This window comes from Palaemon carinicauda, chromosome 27, assembly GCF_036898095.1.
Source record: "Palaemon carinicauda isolate YSFRI2023 chromosome 27, ASM3689809v2, whole genome shotgun sequence".
NCBI classification, from domain to species: Eukaryota; Metazoa; Arthropoda; class Malacostraca; order Decapoda; family Palaemonidae; genus Palaemon; species Palaemon carinicauda.
This window is the reverse complement of record NC_090751.1, coordinates 1,671,829-1,696,605: the sequence shown is the minus strand read 5'-3', so window position 1 is coordinate 1,696,605 and position 24,777 is coordinate 1,671,829. Positions and strand designations below refer to the sequence as shown.

The window sequence follows — 24,777 nt, the reverse complement described above, 5'->3', positions numbered from 1 at the left end:
ATTTGAAATTTTTTTCACCTGATTTTATTCTATTTTTCTTTCAGATTTTGAGTGTTGAGAGATGGTCACCATAGCTGTATCAAGTCAAACAGTGGCTGTGATTAAGAATTGTTGTATGTATGGCTTTTGCCAACATATGGCTTCACGAGTGCGTCCTGTGCATCATGGTGGTATTATTCACCATTCAAATCCATTTTGCAAAGTCACTTGTACAGTGGAAATTGTATATCTAGTGGAGGTTTGAACATTTCTATTTGCAGCTATTTATGTTGTTCTCAAGAATCTCATTATAAAATCTAAAACTTTGAAAACTTGAAATCTATTTTGTTTTATGGTTTAGTAAGCGATCCGTTGTTTAATTTTCCACGAGCCCTAAGTTGTTTTCTATCGATAAGTTTGCATGTCAGTTTTCGTATCTTAAAAGGTTTAGTTGAAAGTAAACGTAATCTAAACAAACAAAACTTCGTGAACCTCTGAAAGACGTTTTTACGTATGGTAGTGTGCGACTGACTTTTTGTACATTATGCTGGTGTTTCATAGTTTTTTTTTGTTGTTTAGAATTGTTAAATAATAAAAATGTTTATATAGGAGGGGGGAAAAAAATTGTTCACCTATTCTAAGAAAGCTCACAGTACATGCATAAATTTTCTGTAAGTGATTATGGAGCTGCCATGAACTATCTGTGATAACAATATCTGCATTAAAAAATTTAAAAGTTTTGTGAAATGCCACCATGGAAGATGAACTTCCAACTTCCTTCAATATTACAGGGGACAGATCACATTATCTTCGTCTATTTTGTTGGAAGAATTTCTCATTCGATACCAGATACTGTATCCAATGATGGAATATTTGATGTGAACAACAGTTTTTGCTTATACGAGAGAAAATACGACAGTTTTGCTTATACGGGAGAATAGCATGACAGTCTTTGTGTAATCTTAGCCTGGCTGTGTAAATATAGAAGCATTCGGACAGACTCAAGTTTCATATTTGGGCAGCTGTAATTTTAATACACAAATGTTTACTTTGCCCAGATTTCCTAATTTACTAACAGTGGTAGGTATTGCTACCATCCCTTTTTATCTTATAAAAATATGTGCTCCTTCAGAAAGTTGTTTATTTTTCCTTGTAAATGCTAGTTTGTATAGTTTTCACAATTTTTAGTTTGAAAAAAATTGCTATATACCAAATTGACTTTCACAAGGCCAGTGAACATTTACATTTGTAACTAGGTCAGTGAACACTTACATTTGTAACTAAAAATATTTGCTTCACCACCATCCTATTGCTCAATCAGTCTAAAAAAAAAAAGTAGCTTTTATGCTCTATGAAAAGTTTCCAACTGTAACAAAAATTCCTGATCATTAAAAGGTAAGTTTGGGATATGTTCTCTCACAATAGCAGAACTTATTTTCCCTCCCTACCTTGAACAACTAGTACAAAACTAGTTTTGACTAATATGACAACTTTAGAACAAGATACTAATGGGAATACTAATTCTAGATTGCAAAGATCAAATAGGCTACTGCAAATGTTACAAGAGGTTTGAGCAAATCTGACTAGTATTATAAGCTGTTAAAGAAAGGCAACAATTCAGCATCAAATTAGGAACTACTGGCGAAATCTAACCGAGGCTCTTTCCGTCAATAAATAAGAGGAGATGATGATGTATACACTGGACTCAAACCTAGTGAGGGTTTCCAATGCTGTGATCAGGGAGTGGACACTTAACCCTCCTTAGATTGGAGTTTCGTCCCAATATAAACTTAAAACTTCCCCCTGGAATACATATGCCCCAACCCCAAACTTATCAGAGCAACATCTGGTGCGATTCAAGAACTAGGATAATCTATATTGCAGAAGCCATGATACGGAAATAATGCCTTTTAACTTACCTAGTTCTTGTATTAAGTAGACACTACACCCAAACAACCCTAACCCAATGATAAGTAAACATTACTGACTTTTGAGCAAGATGATAATCCTGGAGACTTGTCCTTGGTTCAAAAATGCAAGAAGGTAAATCTATCAGTTGGTATGTTGAGTTTAGGATAAGCCTTCCTTGAGATATTCTCCACAGCTTGCTTAGAAAAGACATAAGATCTTCAGATTTCTCTGTAAAACTAATCGAGGCAATTGTGAAAAATAAAAAATAAATTAATTCAATCACCAAGAGTTATATCATAACATAATGACACTAGAATACTGAAAAAAATTGATAATTACACTGAAAAAATTCATGCTACATTTTTATATGATTATCTACTTAAGCACCATACAGTATTTGACCAAAATTCATAAAAAAATTTAAATTTGATCATAATAAAAATATTTTAAGAGCTGCGGTTAAAACTCAAGTATGACAGACTATTTCACTTCAATGTTTTACCTTTGTATCAAATTTCAAATTCCTTCAACCACGTACAGTATGAGGATAGGAAATTTCAAGCTAAATGAAACCTACACTCAATGAGACTGACAACCACCCTTCATGAACATTATGCAAAATGGCCTTGCTTTGTGCCCACTTTGAATTTCTTCAAAATTTTTTTGTACATAAAAAGAGGAAGACGAAATAACTAACATGAAGGCAAGCTGAGAAACACACACTAACTACGAAGACTAAATATTTCCCCTTTCTGTAATCCCTTTTATGGGTTAAGTGCTGCACTGTATGCACTACTTGAGAAGTCTTTGCAGCGCCCTTTGGACCATCGCTTCATCTTTTTTAGCCTTCACTTCCATTCCTTCTTTCCTGCCTCTTTAACTTATCCTTTGTACTACAACTGTAGGAGTTTCCTGGTTATATATAGGTGTTGAATAGCCTCCCAAGGCCTACATTCATACATCCAATCCAATTCTTCAATTGGGAGCAAATAATACACCACTAAGAATCCAATCAAATGCCTTGGTACTACAACTTTTACATCAAAGATACTTTCCTTCTTGCTATGTCTTGTCAAATGAAGCATATGTGGCCTGGCATTAATTGGTGAAAATGGGACAGAACATGAAATGAGTTCTACAGATTGGTTGTCTTCTGTCTTGTGCAATTCCCGCCTAAATTTCCATCTGGTTAAACTCTTCATCTATCCCTCTTTTACAAGATTATCTGGGATTGGACTTTGCACTACTGCTCCTCATCCACAACTTTAAGATTGAGTGTACCTCAAACCTCAAATGTCAAAACCACATCTCATCAAGTTCCTGTTTGTGTCGTTATCTTCCCACTTCACTACAGCCATGAATGTTGTTCTTCATTCACACTTCTGTCATTGTGTGCAGAGCGGAGCAGTAAAAGTCATTTCTCTGTTTAATAATGGAATACTCTTACTTGCCAGTAACATAAGTCATTTTACTTATTCCAGGCTTTTCCTACTCTTCTTTCTTGCCCTCTCCATGAATTTCATCATAGTTCAGTGGAACCTCCAAGGTAACAAAAGATCTTTTTCAAATGCTTGCCTTCTGCAAAATAGTGCTTCTTCCTCTCTTCCAAGATTGCTCATGTACATTTCAGGCTTCAGGCTTTGATAATCTCCTGTATGATTATTTTTTTGCAATCCTGAGCATCTTGCAACACCATTCATAAAAATTACCTCTTTTCTTTAATTCTCATTCCCCATGAGGTAATTATGCTTACAATGAACCTGAATTCTCTCAATTAAATTCTTCTGTGTTTTAAACTTTTTGACTAAATTCCTCTCATGAGAACACTTGGCCATCTGCATACAAGTTTCAAGGAGAGTCCCTTTCAACATTCCTTTGTAGATTTCCTTATTAAGATACACAGAAAAGGACTTGGTTCCAAGCCTTGACGAATAACAATGTAATACTAGGTAAAGCTGAAAGTATAGCAACAAAAGTTAATGTCAATATAAGGAAAGGAAAAGTAATAAACAAGGAAAATATTAAAGTAAATTACCACAGACTATGTAAGAAATATATGCAATGGAACAATCTCCGTGAAAAAATAAATAAAATGGAAAATCTGCCAAGAACGCCAATAAATTATAACCATCATTAAGAGAACTATTCGGAGGGCATCTTCAATTTAAAAACTTTGGAATTAAAAAGCATTTTAATATTCGAAGGTAAAATGCGTGGAAATGATTGAATACTCGATATAAATAGAATACTGTGTAATTATCAATATTTATTTAGATAAATTACAATTTCTTTAATACTGTACTTCAGTATTCAACAAAAATAACAAACATATAACTTGACAAATAATAAGAATGTGTGTTAAACACAAATAAAAGATTAAAATAATAACCCAGAATCAGATTGAAAACGTGAAAGTCAACCATTTGATTAATGCAATTGCCCAGGTGGTGCATAGATGTTGCTGACTATACTGTATCATTAAATCATCATTTGAGCTGAACTTTACTTGTGGACTGTAGTTCCAGAATAAGGAAGGTTATTTACAAGTTGTGGATCTTAAAAATTTCCAAAAACAGAAGCAGAAAGGTTTTAATCATACAAAAACACATGTTCCATTCACATCCATTCATTAAAGGATGTCTTATCAGTCATAAAATGGCTTTCCAGTCCATTAACATCTACTTTTGCTGATAAAGAACATGAAACACTTCCTGGCAGAGATCCTAGGATAATATCTCTTGCAAGTGCACTTTAATTTTTGCATCACAGCACAATTCTCCATGTCATAATTCTCACGACACTAAGTGCATAATAGGAACAAAGTAGTCTTGGCCCACTAAGACACAAAAGAGGTGTAGAATTTACTTACAAAATTGACACATGGGCCGAGATATTGTCAATAAAGGCCACCTCACTCGAATACTAGCCTTGAGTAACAAAAAGAAAAGTTCACCCCATACCCACAAAAAACTTCTCTCTCCTTTACACATGAGAATGAAAGAGGAAATAGCAACAGAAGAAAATACCCATAAAAAATATAGTTAAGAAACTTTTACGAAACAACTGACTCTTACAAACAGACTATGTAAACTACAAGAATATCCACATAACCAAAAAAATAAGAGCCTGTGAATTCCATGCTTATAATTTACTAAAGAAATAAAATGACAGGTATACACTAAACTGAAATAAAATTTAAAAAAAAAAAAGTTAACACAAACTGCATCAACTAAAAGCACAGTTTAGAAAAAAATGAAGACTCAAGATGATAGAAAAGCCAACACAAAGACAAACAGTGAGGGGGAGATGCAGTGTACCTGCGAGCCTGGCTGTGAAAGAAGTACGGTAAATCCTTTCTAACTTAAGTAGGTATGATGAGCCATTTTATAATACAATGGTTGAGATAACCAATTAAAAAATTTAAGCGAGCTGGACTGCTATCATACTACTGTTTCCTGGAGTCCATATATAGCAATATACAACTGAACGACTGACTCTGAAAGGAATACTTGAAGGCAAAGCTAAAATATAAAATGCTTAGTTTTCAATAAAATTATAAATTAGTACTTCACATTCCCTTGCAAATTGTGCATCAAACTAATAGGTTAATAAATGCCTAATATTTACATGAAGATACAGTCCTCAAGTCTTTGGTGTACATGAAATTACAGAACTAAAGATCCCAGCAATCACAGCTTTCCTCTCATGTTAAAAAACTTCATTGCCAAACTAAATATTCTGTTTAACCAGCTGCCGTTGGTTTATGGTCGTGTAACCATAACCTAAATTTAACAGAAAATGTATACAGTAATCATGATATTGGTTTAATTCATTGTAATGATTTTGGCAAGGAGATGTATGCCAATTTAGTTAACATAAGTTATTCCTTATTTCAGATCATTCACATTTTCAGTGAATGATACCATACCGGGTGCTGTAAAATATTTCTTAATATAGTTACAAAGATACTGAACTATAATTTTTTACACCAATATTAAAGTGCATCACTTTCCTAAGCACCACATAGCACCTAAATCTTATAGTTCCCTTTATCTTGTAATGTCACTCAAGGGTAGATTTTAGTTATACTGTACAGTACTGTATTTAAAAATACAGATATCCGAGAAAGGTTGTAATACCGAATACACAAATCTTATCACAGTTCAGATTCATCAACTTGAAAAGTAGTTCTCTTGAATGAGAACAGAATCCATTTATATGGAAGGAATATCATTTAATCAATAATCCATAAATTAATAATGTATTTAACGGAAATCATTACTTTACCTAGCCTAATTCCCTCAAAGATCAACATTGACAAAAAGTTACTTCGTAACTTTAAGCCAATAACCTACGGCTTATAAAGGCCCTTTAATTTTAGTTTGCATTCTAAGAATAATTTAATTAAGTAAGGTCTATAGTTCCCCATAAATAACTTCCATAAACAATTGACTTAAGAAATCCCTACCACACTTCCATTAGATTTCATTCACCCAAACAATGTTTACACTAAATATTTTTTGCATTAGGACGACATTATGAATTTTATAAGCAATACAAAAACAATATGTGAAGGCGGAATCTCTACTATAATCTTGTTTCCAATCTTAAAGGAAAGTAAAATGTTAACAGACTCTTGTAAAAGAGAAGGAAAATAAGTTAATGCACAGCACCTCATCTAAAGGTCAACAGTTATTATACTGCATAAACCTTGTTTGTTTTAATTCTTAAGATTATTAGCTTATAAAATCTAAACATCGTAGGTCAATGCATTCAATATTTGCCATGTTAAGTACTGTAATCGGGAATACTTTTCATACTTTTAAAGTAAGAAGCCCGAGATTTTCCATCTGGCTACGAGGAATAAAAAAGCATTAAATTTATAAGCCTGAATTATGTCAGCTCATTGGAGTGGGGAAACTGATACAGTTGGGAACTAATGGAAACCAATAAAAGGTTGAACAATTGCCTGTGACAATTCTGTCAGTGAGAAAGTTTCTAGTAAATCCCTAAAAGAATTATTCATCACTGTGCATACTGCACTCTAAAGCTAGCATATAGAGCATTAAATAACTTTTGTTTATAATGAGCTTTGTTCTTAATTCAAAAAGCTATGATTATATTTTCACCATTTATGATAGCTAAATGAAAGACCAAAGGAGCCCTAATAAGGAGCTTAATTATTATGGCAGCCACTCCAACCTAAGCATCAGGAATTACCCTTAGTGAACAACATGATACTGTAGTTCTTTGCCAATGGTATTGGTTGAGAGAGAGAGAGAGAGAGAGGAGAGAGAGAGAGAGAGAGAGAGAGAGAGAGAGAGAGAGAGAGAGAGAGAGAGAGAGAGAGAGAGAGAGAGAGAGAGAGAGAGAGAGAGAGAGAGAGAGAGAGAGAGAGAGAGAGAGAGAGAGAGAGAGAGAGAGAATGTTTGGCAAACTAAATAACTAGTTTAGACTTAATGCTGGTAATCTTAATTTCAGACAAATGAAAATATGCAAATTTAAAGTTTAGAATATTGAAAATATGCAAATTTACTCTGTATCTATTATCTGTTAGATGTAAATATCCAAAATGAGTAATGTCGAATGATTTACAAAATATGCAAAGAACAAACTAGTCATGATAACAGTTTGCATAAAATATATACCATAATGTATGCTAAATTCTACGTACATAACTGTAATTACTAAAAAAGCTAATTGTGTAATCATGACCATATTTTTATGTGGCTGACTCGGATAAAATTAAATTTCTTACAAATGCTGATAACCATAGAAGTATGACCGTAACACCCGTAAATTTAGAAACAATGGTAACCTTTTATAGAAAAATAGTTTTTAAAAATTCAAAATTCCTCGGTTATTGGGTGTGATCGTATTTTGAAATATAGGCCAAAGCCCAACTGCTAGAACAATTGTCGATATTCTAGGTTTCTTTTTGAGCTTACATCATTTGCCGAACAGCACTTTTATTAGCTATTGTCCAAAAATGTTTTGGAGTCCTGTAAAACTTCTTTGACTAAACATATAAAAAATCATAGTGGCCAATGAACTTTCATTCAGTTGACCGGCTCATCTCAACCCTTCATTCTTTTGATAAGAAGAATTATGACCAGCCATTACTGCTTAATTCACACAATATTTTCAAGTGTTTTTAACAAGTAGTCCATATATTTCACACACATACAAGCTGTGATTAGTTTTAATTTAGGGACGACTTATTTTTAAAGCTGTTACACTGCATCAAAAAATACTCCCTTCAAAATTCTGACTGATATCCAAAAATACTGAATATCATTAAAGCTTTTCTCACAGACTTTCATTTCATAATTTTTAACCCTTTGCAGATGACTGCAGAGCTTGACATGAAAAGCTATGTACAAAGTATAATGCGTATTGTATTCAGTCAGCCCCGACAATATCGCGTCAATATATTCTACCAAGAGTTAAAACCTAATCATAAAAGTTACATCACAAAAGGAAAAAGTTTCACAATGATCAAGTGTTACCTGTTACGTTCATCTGTTACCCATATAAGTTTCACGTCAAGATTTCTTTGACGAACTAAATCCTGGAGTTCTTGATATTCGCTCATCGTAGATTTAGCCATGTGACACAGGCGACCAATGGTGTGAATTAAGTTATCATGTAGCAGAAAAAGCCGTACAGTGTTTAAAGTGACTGTTGTAGATACATTAAACCACACACACTGAAAGTAGAAAAAGGAACAAATTTTCCTTAAATCAATGATATGTGTTCTACAATACTAAGGAATATAACCACTGCGTAATTATAAATATATCAAAAGTAAAAAAAAAAAATTTCTAAATTCATAATAATTAGGTAGTGTATAGTACTGTAGTCTTATAAAATATTTTTTGACAACCTCACAATAACAAAGTACACCAGTTATCGATTAAATTAATTTCCGTAAAATAAGAAAAACTTCAAAATTGACTAATAAAAAATATTGCTTACTTCCAGATTTGGCAGGGGATTTTCATCTAAAAGTGTCTTGAACATGTCATCATGAAGCCATTCAAGTTCACCGTCTAAATGCAAGTTGCGAACTGCTGGCGTGTGGCTCAACATGAATCGGAGACGGAAGTCACTAACCACGCCTGTTATACTTAGATTTTCTAGGTGAGGATGAGCAGGAGACTGAATTTCAAAATCCAAACATTCATCACTCTCATCCAGACTGTGACGAGCCTAGACAATGTCAAGATGAGGAATTCAGTTAATCAAGCAAGATTTCTGTTACAGTTTAAAAACAAGATTTTCCTCAACATAAAAATAAATCTGTATCAAATAAGTATATTAACTTTTGACCTTTTAAAGTACTATAAATTTGCCCAAGGCAAACTGATATAGTTCAAGGGTCCCTAAATTTACTATGAAGATAAAATTTATTTCAACTTATTTTAATTCACTCAGCACTTCACAAAGACAGAACAGATTAATTGAATTTCATAACCTTACAGAAATTGCTCACATATTTTAAGATTATTAGTTTCAAAACCACACTCCACATTAAGACTGCTGGTTACACTCAACAAGCCTTGTCTACATACTTTTCCAACTTTGCAAGTTTTGTCAGAAATCTTGCCAATTCAAGCATACAATGCTTCCAATATTTTGAATCTTATGGAAACAGCCATATTCATATTAACAACTTGCTCTAATAGAAAATGGTAGCTTGTTATTATTTGTTGTATCAATTCAAGTGTGACAATAAATCTTAAGAATTTTACATAAGAGCCTCGATTCTGGACACTCGATTGCCGATGGTTGATGATATGTATACTGTACTGTACTCAACAGTTCAAGTGACTGGTTACCTCTATGGTCTAGAAAACAAAAGAGTAGAGTATGTAAACAATGCACTTGCTCTTCCAATAGCAAAATAAAGTAGTTGCCATCCTTAAGAGATCTGAAATTAACCCGATGGTATTATCATCAGGGTAATACTCAACCAGCAAAACTACAACTTAGCTGATCCAAGTCAAGTGTCATGATTTACTTTGCAATGGCAAAACTGACCTTCATCATTCTGGATATCAGACGAGTATGAGGATAAAAGCAAATAGTTACAAAGTTGGATATAAAAGTGTGACCAAACCACATGGAGTGGCCAAGAAGGAAAAATAAATGATGCTGGGTGGCCAAAAACGGATTTTGAGCGAAGCGAAAAATCTATTTTTGGGTGAGATAGCCATGGCGTCCTGATGGAAGGTTCCTTTTTGGTAGCTTCCTTGGGTATAAAACTACTAAGATATTCCCAGAGAATTTAACCACAGGTTATCACAGAATTCTAACTTCTGGAGCGAGTATCCCAAAGGTTTCCCTTTAAGACATCGTATATCAACAGGGGACGCATGTCTAAACGCGCCACATAGCTATCTTCACCCCGAACAGAGTTAATGCTTCGGTGTGTAAGGGTTGAGAATAGCTGGGAGCCGCTCCACAGCCAATCTCACTCGTGGCTACTACTGATACTCGAGACGTAAACAAACGGGCGCCATTGCTCAAATGACGTCACGCCCGTCTTCATCCTGAAGCCAGTTGCTTGCCCAACACCATGATACAGTAGAACAGGGTGGGATTTAAAACTGGACGAAGTAGCAGGGAGGGTCCATCAGGACGCCATGGCTATCTCACCCAAAAATAGATTTTTCGCTTCGCTCAAAATCCGTTTTTTGGGCTCAAGCCATGGCGTCCTGATGGAAGAATACCAGAGAATCAATGTATCGTGGTAGATTTTCCCCTAATAGTAAGTGCCAAGGCATTGACAAAACAGCATAGTAATCTTTGATAAAGGACCATAGGGAAGAAGCATCCTGCCCCCCTTGGCAGTGAAGTTCCCATGGGCCATGCCGACGTCAAAGTGGTATTGAAGGGCTATTCATCCTGATAGAAGAACTTGAAGAACTTGGAGATGAAGCCGAATGTTTGGTATTTGTATAGGAACATTCTGAAAATTAGACCAGTGGTGGTTGGGCACTGTGTATTGAGAGTGATGGTTCATCTCCCGGGTAATAAAAGTAAGTATTCGTGTTGGAACCTTACATAATCAGAGTGAATATAAATTAAGAGTTAGCATCTTAATTTCTTCATAACCATAAGGAAAAGGGGGGATAATAAAACTATGACAGGCATGTATTTCATAGTAAGTAGGAGCTGATTGAGACGCACAGGTAATAAAATAGAAATTTTATTTCACAAATGCAGAAATTAAATAATTTACAGCAATAAGTAAAGTTCATTTACAGTAATTATAATGTACATAGTAATAAAGACTTGCTCTTGAATCTGAAAAGGAATTTCAAGTTTATTAGTAGGCACTCGTTCTCGAGGAACGCAAGTCTTTGATTAAAAAACACGTCATGCTCAGGGCATGCGGCACTTGTGTGACAACTATGACATTTCACCTGGGATAAGAACAGTTATAAAAGCACTAAGTGTTTTCGACATCACTATGAATCGCTCGAGGGTCAACATAGGCACCCGAAGAGTTAGAGTCCCAAGTAACTCACTGTTCTACGCAGAGTTAGGTGCAGGTTTCATAACACTACCTGCGGCTACCACAAAATGTTTGACTTCGTGCACTTGTTTCGCATAATGTTTAAAGAAAACTCGCGAGGACTTCCAACCCGTGAAGTTTTTAAGGCTTTCAAAGTCCATACTCTGAAAGAAATTCAGAGATGATGCCACTTTTCTAGGATCATGACCAGCGGGTGTACTGTTAGGATCCGCTCTGCGAATGAAGTAGGTGATTTTCGCTCTTAATTGTTTCAGTGACAGGTCGCTGCCCGATGTTTCTCCTTTGAAGAGTTGGCCTCCACCAAAGTTTGAAGTTCTGCGAAGATAGACCTTGAGGCTCTCTACTGGACATAGAGAGGCATCCTCCTTCAGGGGGCATATTCTCCAAGGGCCCCATCTTTTGGTGGGTAATTCATTTTTGGCGAGAAACGTCGGATCAGGGGAGAGGGTAACTTCACCTGTATCGGTAAACAGGATGTGTCCATCCTCTCTTGATAAAGCCACTATTTCGCTGACTCGAGCTCCTGAAGCGAGAGCAAAGAGAAATATAACTTTCTGAGTCAGATCCTTGAGAGGGCATGAATCATTGTCCAAGTTGGAGGCGAAATGGAGCACCTTGTCTAGTGACCAGGAGATCGGTTTCGGTGGGGGTGCTGGGCGTAGGCGAGCACATGCTTTCGGTAGTTTGTTGAAGATGTCGCTGGACAGATCAATTTGGAAAGCATATAGAATTGGTCTGGTCAAGGCCGATTTGCAGGTTGATATCGTATTGGCTGCTAATCCCTGTCCATGAAGGTGAATAAAGAAGGACATGCAGAAATCAATCGTGATTTCTTTAGGATTTTTTGTCTTGACGAAGGAGACCCATTTCCTCCAGGATGATTCATATTGCCGTCTTGTGGATTCGGTCTTGTATTCCTCTAGGAAGTCCAGACTTTTCTTCGAGATCCCAAACCTCTTCTTTGCGGCTAGGGAGAGAAAATCATGAGATGAAGGTCCTTGATTTTCGATGATGAAGCGAAGACAGTCGACTTCTGTACTTGTTGAGAGAGAACTGGGCCCGGGAGAGGGATCAGCTTGGGCTGCAGCTCCAGGACCAGGGGGTACCAGTTGCTCCGAGGCCACTTGGGAGCCACTAGGGCCGCTGTCCCTTTGAAGGTTCTCAGTTTGGAGAGGACTTTCAACAGAAGGTTGGTGGGGGGGAACAGGTAGATCTTGGACCATCTGTTCCAATCCAGTGACATGGCATCCACTGCTTCTGCTTTGGGGTCCTCGTACGGGGCCACATACTGAGGAAGTTGATTGTTGTCGCTCGTTGCAAAGAGATCTATCTGAAGTTCTGGGACTTGGTGAGAGATGAAGAAGAACGATCTTGCGTCTAGAGACCATTCCGACTCTATCGGGTTTGTCCGAGATAGAGCATCCGCTGTCACGTTGCGGAATCCTTGTAGGTGAACTGCAGACAAGTGCCACTTCTTCTTCTCTGCCAGACGGAAGATTGGGAGAAGCACCTGATTTATCTGGGGCGATCTTGAGCCTTGGCGATTGAGACAGCGAACTACCACCGAGTTGTCTAGGGTTAGACGGATGTGGATCGAGGGCGGCGGGGATAACTTCTTTAGGGTTAGAAGGACCGCCATGGCCTCCAAGATGTTTATGTGGAACGTCTTGAACAGGGGAGACCAGGTGCCTTGAGCCTGTTTTTGGTGGGAGTGACCTCCCCAACCCTCCAGCGAAGCGTCCGTGTGGATGTTGAGTGATGGAGGAGGGTGTTGGAGAGGAATGGACCTTTTCAGGGCCTTTGCTTCTGACCACGGCTTTAGAAGAAGTCGCAGTCTGTTTGGAAGCCGTCTCTTGAGGTCTCTTCGAGCGATGGATGCCGAACGTCTCCAGACTCCCGCGGCATCCTTTAGCTGTGCGCGAAGCATTGGGTTTGTCACTGAGGCGAACTGTAGAGAGCCTAGAACTCGTTCCTGCTGGCGTCTTGAAATGCGTTTGGATTTCAGCAGTCGCTTGACAGACCCTGCTATTTCCTTCCTTTTCTTCTGGGGGATGGAAAGGCGGTGTGACTGAAGGTTCCAGTGGATTCCCAACCACTGGAACTTCTGAGCTGGAGAGAGGCGAGATTTTTTCTCGTTGATCTTGAATCCCAGGTGTTCTAGGTACTGGGTGACTTTGTTGCAAGATTTTACACAATCTTCGGGCGATGGAGCCCAGACTAGCCAGTCATCGAGGTAGGCCATCACCTGGACGTTTCGTAGGCGGAGCTGTTGTACTATGGCATCCGCCAGTTTTGTGAAGATCCGAGGGGCCACGTTGAGGCCGAAGGGCATGGCCCGGAAGGCGTAGCTCTTCCTTTGGAGTCGAAATCCTAGGTAGGAGGAAGCGTGATGGTTCATTGGAACGTGCCAGTAGGCATCCGCCAGGTCTATGGAGACCGTGTAGGAACCTCGAGGTAGAAGGGTCCTTATCTGTTGAAGAGTCAGCATCTTGAACTTGTCGTTCGCTATGAACTTGTTGAGGGGGGATAAGTCCAGAATGACTCTGAGTTTGTCTGAGTCTTTCTTGGGGACACAAAACAGTCTCCCTTGGAACCTGGTGGACTTTACCTTCCTTATCACCTTCTTGTTCAAGAGATCTAGGACATATTCTTCCAGAAGGGGGGTTGATTGTTGGAAGAATTGCTGGAAGATTGGAGGTGGTTGAGTCCAACTCCAGCCTAGACCCTTCTTGACGATGCTGTGTGCCCAGGGATCGAAGGTCCAACGATCCTGGAATTGGCGGAGTCTTCCTCCCACCGGAAGCACTTCATTGCTTCTGGTGTCCCGAGGGCTTGCTGCCTCGGCCGCTAGCTCCCTTTCCTCCTCTGCCTCTGGAGGGACGGCGAGAGGCGTCTTTGCTTGCACCCTTGTATGAGCCTCTACCTTTGGGACGAAAGGTAGTTGACTGTTGCTCGAAAGCAGGGGTGAAGACCGGTGACTGTGACAACACCGGTTGGGGGACCAATTGAAAGGTCTGTTGTGGTTGGGCAACCACTTGGGAGGTAGCGGGTCCCGGAAACTGACGTCTTTGTTGACGTTGCTGGGGTTTCTGTTTTTGGGATTTCCTCTTAGGTTGAGGTCCGTCGTCCTGAGAGGGTTTCCTTTTCCTGGACATGCCCCACTTGTGGAGAAGGTTCCTATTCTCCGTGGCGGCTCTGTCGGTGATTTCCTTCACGAGGTCAGAGGGAAAGAGGTGTTTACCCCAGATGTTGGAGGAAATCAGCCTCCGGGGTTCGTGTTTCACGGTGGCACCTGCAAACACGAATTCACGACAGGCTCTCCGAGCCTTTATGAAGTGGTACAAGTCCTTCATCACGGTCATCAGGTGGGATTTGGAGAGTACCATGTAGTGGTCTGGTACTCTGGTGTCACAGGCCATAATTTCAAGTTGGACTTGATGAGATAAGGATGCTGCGAGCCTCTCCTTCGTATCTTGTTCCCGACGAAGGAGGTGATCGTTGAGCTTAGGGAGGTCTTCATTAAACTGACGTCCGGCGACGTCAGGATCTCGCTTTCCCACGACGAAAGTATGCTGGACATCCTTCCAGTTTCGAGCGTCAGGGGGAGTTACTATGGAGAAGGGTCTGCACTCCTCCAGTGCAGGGCAGGCTTTCCCTTCTTCCGCAGCTTTAAGGCACGCAGCTAAGGCCTTTTCCAGGAATGGAAGAATCGCACTTTCAGGTGCGACATAAGTAGGGTGCTTCTTGCTCAGGGCCGGAAGCTTAGAGCAGGTAAAGCCCCTACTCTTGAATGTGGTGGCTAGCATAGCCTGGGCCTTTGCGAGATCGAACACTATCTCTTCCTTCGGTTCGGTCTCTTCCTTCGAGGCAGGTTCAGAGCGCAGACGGACGTAACAGTCCGGGTAGGCCTCAAAGTTTGGGAAGAACTCCACGTCTTCCAAGGGGACCGTGCCGATCTTATCGCTGACAAAGATCCTGCCGGTCGCGATAACCATATGCTCAGCATACCTCCACGGGTTGGCATGTGAGCAAGCGGGGAGATCCTTAACCGAAATCCTCTTCGGTTCTCTGGATCCTATCATGGACCTGATGGACTCCTGATTCTCCTTCAACCTGTCGTCCATGACGGCTCTAATCAGTCGGATCAATTCTTGAGTGGAAGAAGAGGGATCCGGGGTCGAGGAGGTAGACGGAATAGACACTTCCGTCGGTGTAGGAGTAGGAGCGGGGGTGGAAGGAGGAGCGACCTCTTGCTCCGACTCGGCGTATTCCACCTTGTCTTCGTCATCTTCGGCTCCTTGAGCCATAAGCGTCTTCTCCGTGTCTTCCGAGACATCCGACATGTGTTCGTCGTCCTCGGAATCCAGGCGACACTCATGCATGGACTGAGCCATGACAACATCAGGTTCCACTGTAAGTTGGACAATGGGAATCACGTCTTTGGGTACCACTGAATCAGGGGAGGCCTTAGGGAACAGGAGTGACCTCAATTCTTCGGTGGCCAGGTACGGTCCGGTGGCATTTTTCTGGAAGCCACGCACCCACTTGCGTAGCTTTTCACGAGAAATGTCTCTGACCTCCGCTGAGGGAGGGTTATGGAAGGCGTCAGCCATGTGAGCCTGGCAGACCGTACAGTTCAGTGGATTCCAAAACTTCAGATCCCCTTTCTTGTCGGCACAAGGGGCGTGAGTCCTGCAAGCCGTATGCCCGTAAAACTGCGGGCGTTTCACAGCGCAGAAGGCGAAGTCACACTTCATCTGCTCCTCCTGTGGAAGAAAGAGAAAATGAGTATGGGGGAGTCATAAGAATGGCTCTTAAACTAAGTTAATATTAATTATTAATTTTAACTTAAAGAAGGGTGTGATGCATAGAGATTGAAATAGTAAAGAGAACATACTCCATGCATCTCGCCCGGCTGGTTACCGTAAGCTTTGTCCTTGGATAATCCGAGAGACCGAAGGCACCGGATAGTATTCCTTAGAGTTCCATAGGGCAATGGAATTCCGTGGAAAAATCAAGGGTAAGATTGGGACCGAAATCATTCGGTCCCAAACTAGGGGCTAGAGGGCCTCCTTTTAAGGTAACTGCTTCCGGCAACCAGCCGTGCAAGGATGCACGCAGCATGCTGGAATTAGAAGAGTGCAAAGAGACAGCATGATCCCTAACAGAACAGTACCAAGGTATTGATCTTAATAGTGGAAACAGTCCATCTGGTTGCGGTATAGGGCTATCAGTATCATATGATAGCTAGAAGAAGGGGGTGCAAGTATTCTTGACGCCTCCGGGGGTTTCCGGCAAGCCGCCGGCATGCCGGAGGTCGCTCCGACAGAGTTTCTGGCATCAAGACAGACAATATGTAAGTCAAGAGTATACCAGGGTGGCGGCCGCCGGTACAACGGCGGCACGCCGGCGGGGGAGCGGCGGCTCCGGCAGTCGGAGGATGCCGGTTTGGTGACTGGGACAATGTATAGCGGAACCGGGTTGCCGGCAATAGATGCCGGCACTCCGGCGGCCGACCGGCGAGTGGACGACAAGCTAGGAGGGAGGAGAGCCGCCGGTAGGAGCCGGCGGCAGTCGGCAGTCCCCCGGCACACAGGGGGCTGGCGGCAAGGGTAGGGAGAGTCACCAAGGTAGGAGGCGGGTATCGCCGACAGTGGAGGCGGCAAGAGACCAGCACCCGGATAGAGAGAGAGACAGGGGGGGGGGGAGGGATGCAGGAAGTTCAGTCATGGACTCCGGACATCCCCCCCCTGAGAGGGTGTACCCATGATAGAGACAGGCTCTATCATCCAGGAGCAGGGGTCACTGAGGACCGGGAGCTAGGTAGCCCAAGGGAGGGCTAGGGGACACTCAAAGAGGGGGAGCCCCCCATATGCAGAACACAACTAGAGACTAACCCCATAGGACACTATGAAGGGTATATGTACCAGAGCGGACTGCACAGGGAAGCTCGGGTAGCCCTACTACTCCACCCTAAGGAGGAGTTGTAGGACAGGGGACAGGTGGGTATAGACTAACCTAAGCATAGGCTAGGCTATACAAGAGATAGGTGGGGAGGGGAGTAGAGAGAAGTCTTCCAAGGAAGGGTTTCTGTACCAGAGCGGCCACTAGGGAAAGGGAGGACACTCCCTAACCTAAGATAAGGCAGATCGGCTGAAACGGTGCATGGGTACAGTTTCAGCAGGGGACAGAGAAACCTTCCTAACCTAACCTAGATCAGGGCTAATAGTCCTGAACTAGGAAAGGTAGAAGACATATCGCTATCGCAGGATAGTCATAGACTAATCCTAGCCATAGAGGTAGGGCTAGCCTAACTTCACTCTCGGACGCAACCCTAAGGGGGGTTCATTCCCATAGGGAGGACTGAGAGGCGATAAATACTCCATTAGACACTTGATCCCTTTACTCAGAAAGGGAATCAAGGCTAATTAGAGGGAATGCCAAGGCAGGGGATGAAGGAAGCATATAGGGGTCCTACAAGTAGGTTAGGTTAGAAAGAGACACTAACTAACCTATCCCCTATATGGTCCCTGAAGGCGAAAGAACATTGCATCACGGTCGAAAGTATTGTAAAATAATGCCCCTATCTTCATAACTTAGCCTAGGATCACTAATAAAATCATGCATGAACACTTATGTACAGGCGCTCTGGCCTGGGGGCTATAGAAGCCGACTGGTATGAGGTCAATCGATGACCGATAAAAAGCGTCGAAACACGATATAAAAGTTCCTAGCTATGAAGACTAAATAAACTAATGTATTCGATTAGTAAATAAGGCCGGAAGCGTTGTTGTGGCTAACTAAATAAGGCATGCATAACAACAACGACGCCATAAAATGGCGGGTCCGGTAGAGGCACAGCTCTGCCACAAAACAGCAATTATCTCGGAAAGTAATATTTACTTTACGGCCAGAGCTTAATTAAACAATACTGGAACCTTGTACTCAACTTTCCAGAAGATGGTGAGGCTGAAGGTAGCGACATAACGTAGATGCAAATCGATAAAAGAAGAACAGTGAAAATCCGTCTAAGTAGGGCAGCTACTAAACAAAGGATGAAGACGGGCGTGACGTCATTTGAGCAATGGCGCCCGTTTGTTTACGTCTCGAGTATCAGTAGTAGCCACGAGTGAGATTGGCTGTGGAGCGGCTCCCAGCTATTCTCAACCCTTACACACCGAAGCATTAACTCTGTTCGGGGTGAAGATAGCTATGTGGCGCGTTTAGACATGCGTCCCCTGTTGATATACGATGTCTTAAAGGGAAACCTTTGGGATACTCGCTCCAGAAGTTAGAATTCTGTGATAACCTGTGGTTAAATTCTCTGGGAATATCTTAGTAGTTTTATACCCAAGGAAGCTACCAAAAAGGAACCTTCCATCAGGACGCCATGGCTTGAGCCCAAAAAAGATATTAAATGAGGGATTAAAGGTTCATTTGCAGACTCTTTGGTTCCCATCAAAATTTTCATTTACCAAATACTTTTTATCTGTTCCATTTGCTCTCTTCCTACCTAGTTGGTTAACTAAATCAACTTTATTTGGATTACATATATAAATTTGGGCAATGGCCCAGTCTTAGGTCCTGTAAGGCCATTCAGTACCCGGGTAAAAAAGGTTAAACCTGCAATTGTATTATAAATTCAAAGTTTCGATATTAAGAGTGAAGATAAGAAGTAGGTACAGAGTAGCAGTAGGAGGCTAAACGCGAGTAGACCTAGTAGCCAAAGAGATGCTACAGGAACCCTATCCCCTTTGGAGTTAACTTTACATGCTCTAGTTTCAAGTTATTTAAAAACATATACTTTGGGCAAGCCACACGAGACCCTTGGAGTGTTACTCAGTCTCCTTTTAACAAATAAACCTATAACCATTAATGTGTTTAGCTAAAAGCACACCAAAAGCAATACCCTGCAAATATGAATGTTAGGTTTCAACATCACAAAAAGGAAATTTATTAAAACAAAAACTGCTTTGATAGCCAGATTGTTAAAACATTGAGTGATGATCATAGGACTTTTCACCATATAAGGTAATCAACTAAAAAACTTATCACACAATATTAACCCTTTTACCCCCAAAGGACGTACTGGTACGTTTCACAAAACTCATCCCTTTACCCCCATGGACGTACTCGTACGTCCTTGCAAAAAAATGCTATTTACATTTTTTTAAGCATATTTTTTATAACTTTATGAGAAACTTCAGGCATTTTCCAAAAGAATGAGACCAACCTTACCTCTCTATGACGAAAATTAAGGCTGTTAGAGCAATTTAAAAAATATATATTGCAAAATGTGCTTGAAAAAAAAAAGGCCTGGGGGTTAAGGGTTGGAAAGTTCCAAATAGCCTGGGGGTAAAAGGGTTAATAAAGAAAAAAAAGAAACCTTAATCCTTAATTAGCTTACCCTAAAGACCCGCTCCGAATCTGCCTTTTAAAACAACCAATTCTGGTTAACATTCTTCCAATACACAAACTCAATATGACAAATACGAGAGACAATATAATACAGTACATAAAATTCTTATAAGAGTCGATTGTACCATTACGTACCAAATTTTCTTCTAGACCATATATGAAAAATAATATACGAACACCATAAAGAAATTATTATAAAACGTTTGCAATTTATCCCAAAATATTGCCAGAAAAACATTAATTAAACTACACAATTAAGAGGAAATATACCCTTTATTACAAACAGATCCTGTGTATATAACAATACTAATACAGAACTTGCAATTACAGCCGTTAAACTTTCATTCATCTTTCAACTTTTATCTGATTTATTTTTCATTCCACATCCATTATAGTTTCAGGTAGAACTCAGTCAAAATAAAATTTTTAATCTTCCATACTTTCTAACAAGTTATCTACAAACAACTGCAGACTGGCTCTTCAAAATAACTTTTAAATTAAAAATTGAATTTTATTAATAATCAATTTTCTTATTTCTATACTCCCCTGATGTTCATATTGCTTCTTCTCTTTAAACTTTGTTTATTGACATTCTAAAAATTCAAAATTTTTTTCCCTTTCAATAGACACACCACTGGAAAAGTAATAAGATACTCTAGCAGTTAATGGCAGGCAAGAATGAACCAGTGAAGCACTAAAGACTCTCTATTATTTCTTGAAGTAAAAAATATTCCTTATCCTTTTCTTAAGATATTTAAAATATGGAACTCAAACACGGGTCTAAATAATATCTTATCTCTAATTACTTTCTATATAACCTGAACGGCATGTAACTATAAGTGCGATTTAAAAAACAAAAATATGCATCAACTGAACTTAAACGTTAACAGACCACATCACCAGCAAATACTATAGGATCTATACCCAAACAATCTCAATAAGTAAACCAGAATTCTTCAAGATAATGCTTAGCGAACACATGAACACAGACTTGGTATGCCATTGAGCTGCCACTGAAACTCTTTCCAAAGAAAGACTTCTGCAGAAATAGAGAGATATAGCTGTACTCTTATCATGAACTTTAGCCTTCAATGCTTTTATCAAATTTGGATACAATTTTTTGAGAGTTTCTGTGATCACATTTATGACTAGAAATGACATTGCATTTTGGACAGAGGACTTGAAACTACCTCTTTTTTTATGTCAATAGCTTTGTCCAAATAATACTGAATGGTTCTTATCGGACAAAGAAAAATCTTTTCAGATGAAATGCTTACATCCATTTTCGAAGAGGGGATGTCGAAAAATTGTGGCACACTCTCAGTCTTAAAATGATTTTTTCACTGAACAAAAGCAAAGAGAGACAAAGGGATCTTAGGCTCCTCAAACCCTAACATAAAAGATAGTGGTTGTAGTATACAGTATTATGAATTTAGTCGAAGCCAAAGTCAGAATTATTGCTTTTAAATGAAGACTCACTGGCCATCCGAGATTTAACAAAGGAGGCTTTATTAAGAGCTTTTGAAGCTCATCACTATCAAAACTTGGCTGGTTATGTGTTTATTAAAGAAGTTTTGGGGCGTCGTTATCATTTTAACTTCTGCTATAAACAACTAGCCTAGGCTTCTCTGGATTTCCTCCTGAACTACTCTGTAAAAGTAAATTTCACATTGTACTCGAGCTTAAAACATACTTTTCCACGAGAGGAACAAGGCATTCGCACTTCTCCTAACTTATTTAAATCACAGTACGGTACTGTATCAGTGTAGTAATTGCCAACATATCCAGAGGAAGAAAACTTTAACCTCATTAAACTTATATCACTCGGTAAGGAGTCTGTTAAACCAAAGCGACCGAGAAACTGAAATAACAAAGAGAACCTGACGCATCACTACTTTGCTTCTCGCTATCAACCGTTAGTGTGACTTATCACTCTCTCAGAGGCACGTGTCTATTGAGAGGAAAGAAAATGAGAATGGGTTTTAATTTTAGAAGCAAATGTTGATCAACCCAAGCTTCTAGAGAAGCAGAAATATCAATATCATAGGAGGATGTTAGAAATAATTATTCATGAAATTCAGTTATGAAAACTATATTCATCGGTGAAGACATACGAAAGCAAGATTCAATTTCATAACGCAATTCATTGATTAAGAATTTCTTAATACTTACCTTATAATCACCAGAAAAACTTAGATTTATCAAATTTGGACAGCAGCGAGCCACCACATTATGAACCTGGAAAAAAAAAAGAGATTGAAATCTATTATGAATAAAACTAATTTATTCTTATGGAATCTAGAGCTGTTCTCTATCATTAACAAAGTATATTTTTCTGAAATCCAATTACAAAGAACAATTTACAAATCTGTCAAATGACAGCAACCATAAACAAAATACTACAGTAACTATTTTTCAGGAAATAGTAATTTCATGTAAAATCAATCAATCTCTTAACAATATTTCCAAATACTGGCAACTAAACTGTATTTAAACAGTATACCCAACTGTATTTAAACAGTATACCCAACTGTATTTAAACAGTTTACCCAACTGTATTTAAACAGTTACCCCTTTACTAATCTAATGGTTATATTGGTAATCCTAAATAAATATTAAACACCTCCCATAAAAGCGTTTTTATATTTCAAGACGAAAAGCCTTGAACAAAAGTCTGAGCTGAAAGACCATCTACTACTCTTTCAAGTTCTACACCTGTTCCTCACTTCTTCCTCCATTCTATTACTATTGACGTTGGACTAAGTGTTCTTCCTCACTACAGGCATTAGGGAAAGATTCAACCTTGTATAACTTACCTAACTTTGTCTCTCCTTCCATCCCATTTTTTTTTCTGCATTTAAATATCACAGTGCTCTTTCATTTACTATTTCTGGTCTTGAGAGCCTACCTGAATGGAAAGTCTACATTTAGTCGAGTTCAATACTTTCAGTATGTAGTTTATATCTACTTCTATATTTGTTTCATGAAATTCTACTAAATACATTGTAACCTTTGTTCTACATACATACATATACCAAGGCACTTCCCCCAATTTTGGGGGGTAGCCGACATCAACAAATGAAACAAAACAAAAAGGGGACCTCTACTCTCTACGTTCCTCCCAGCCTGACAAGGGACTCAACCGACTTCAGCTAGTACTGCTAGGGTGCCACAGCCCACCCTCCCCAGTTATCCACCACAGATGAAGCTTCATAATGCTGAATCCCCTACTGCTGCTACCTTTGTTCTATATAGATATATTAAGTTAGAAATAATCTAAAAATCTTGAATCACAAAATTAAAGACCAAACTGGCTGCAAAAAAACTATGACCTTAAATACAGTGTCATAATTGTTATCTATCGTGTCAGCTACTAAGATTAATGTTGGCCTCACCTATTAATTTCAAAATACAGATATGGGTGGCTCATTTTTAAGTATCATTTCTATACTTTTCTTTAAAATCACCTGTCAGCCACTCAATACTTGTCAAGCTACGATTCTTACAAGCATTTGGTGAACATAAATTATTTCATTGCTTGGCTAAGTAATAACCTCATTCTTTTCCCTATTGAACAATTATCATGTTTTACACATTCTTCTTTTAAAACCTATAACCTTTACATGGTCTTTTGTATACTTTGATGTGAACTTACAATCTTATTATTTACTTTATATTTCTATTTTGAGTTTAGAATTTATTAGGACATTGAGTTGCCAATTCAACTAGATTTCTATCACAATGAAAATGGACTTTGAAATAAATGATCTCTAGTTTACAATGAACTACTGTGTTGTTACTCACTTTCTCCAAGAATATTAAAAAAGGGATTTTGACGAAGGAAAAATCTATTTCTGGGCGAGGAACCTGTGACGCTCCGTGAAATGCTCCTTAAAGCACCATTTCAAAGGTATAAATACTGCTAAATATACCAGAGAAAAAAGTTGCATGGAATGCCAGGAATATACCCAGTTCGCTCACCCCTAAAGGGTGTCGGTATCAAAAGTGGGGCGAGTAATTATGGAAAAAAAATTGCCAAAACAAGTAAATATTGGAGACTTTAAGCAAGACACCGGTGTTCCCTTAAACCGAGACAAGATAAAAAAATTGAGTTGGCTAACACAACTTTGTGAAAGTAACAATTAACTAATCACAAAAGGGTTCTCATATCAGATATGAATTAGAAACTATTTGTCACACAAACCTGAGCAGCATAAAAGTAATCATCCGCCAAGTGAAGATCAAGAGTGGTTAGTTTGGACCCACATCCCTCAATCATTTGGGAGACCAAATCCACAACACATCGATCATACAAATTAGCTTGAAGTCTGTTGATCTGGAAATAATGAATTGTATGAACTTCATACATAATTACAGCACAAGAATGCATAACACCCAAACTGCGATAATATTACACACATAGAACAAGACCTAAATTCAATGAATGTATTTTTCATTGTATACTGAGGACAATCACTTTTGAATACCACAGGCAATGGTAAGTTTCCCTCATTTTTCTTTTTATCATAACAAACAACCTACAAAGATATATCAGGGAAGACAATTTACAAAATGATAACTGGAAAAATGATAAAAGTTTCTGTTGCTATAGAATATTGTTTAATGCCTGACCAATTACATTCTAATCAAAGCAAATTAAATGTAATCTGTATTTTTCCGATATAAACTCCAAAGTCTTCAATAGGGATATATCACCAGTAATAGTTAGTATGATTGCTGAAGCTCGTAAATAAGGGAGTCGACTTGCAGCAAGAAAATAGTGTAATGCATGGTTAACCAACCATGTATACCTACAAAAATGCAAACAATCTTTACGTTTGCAACTTGTTCTTTCGAGAATCTAAACCTTTTGTTTTTTACATAGATACCACTTGGTTAAGTATATCATTGTCTAAAGAATGTCT

General features: G+C 39.1%; 2 protein-coding genes across 6 annotated transcripts in view; one reads left to right on the top strand and one right to left on the bottom strand.

Annotated features, from left to right (window-relative positions):
• Nucleotides 1-322, top strand: part of LOC137620497 (neuralized-like protein 2) — a 36,358-nt gene extending 36,036 nt beyond the window's left edge. For both annotated transcript variants that reach the window (XM_068350675.1, XM_068350676.1), the window contains exon 7: nucleotides 45-322. The gene's annotated coding sequence lies outside the window, so the exon portion shown is untranslated. The remainder of the gene's footprint in view (nucleotides 1-44) is intronic.
• Nucleotides 1-24,777, bottom strand: part of LOC137620496 (uncharacterized) — a 50,329-nt gene that overhangs the window by 3,835 nt on the left and 21,717 nt on the right. For 3 of the 4 annotated variants that reach the window (XM_068350672.1, XM_068350671.1, XM_068350673.1), the window contains exons 5-9: nucleotides 24,057-24,188; nucleotides 22,025-22,090; nucleotides 8,869-9,102; nucleotides 8,400-8,599; nucleotides 1,907-2,126 (exon numbers count right to left, since the gene is read on the bottom strand). In XM_068350672.1, coding sequence (XP_068206773.1) covers nucleotides 1,922-2,126; nucleotides 8,400-8,599; nucleotides 8,869-9,102; nucleotides 22,025-22,090; nucleotides 24,057-24,188 — 837 coding nt within the window. In that variant the 3' untranslated portion in view covers nucleotides 1,907-1,921. Of the gene's footprint in view, nucleotides 1-1,906; nucleotides 2,127-8,399; nucleotides 8,600-8,868; nucleotides 9,103-22,024; nucleotides 22,091-24,056; nucleotides 24,189-24,777 lie in introns of those variants that run through there. The other variant, XM_068350674.1, reaches the window with a different exon arrangement.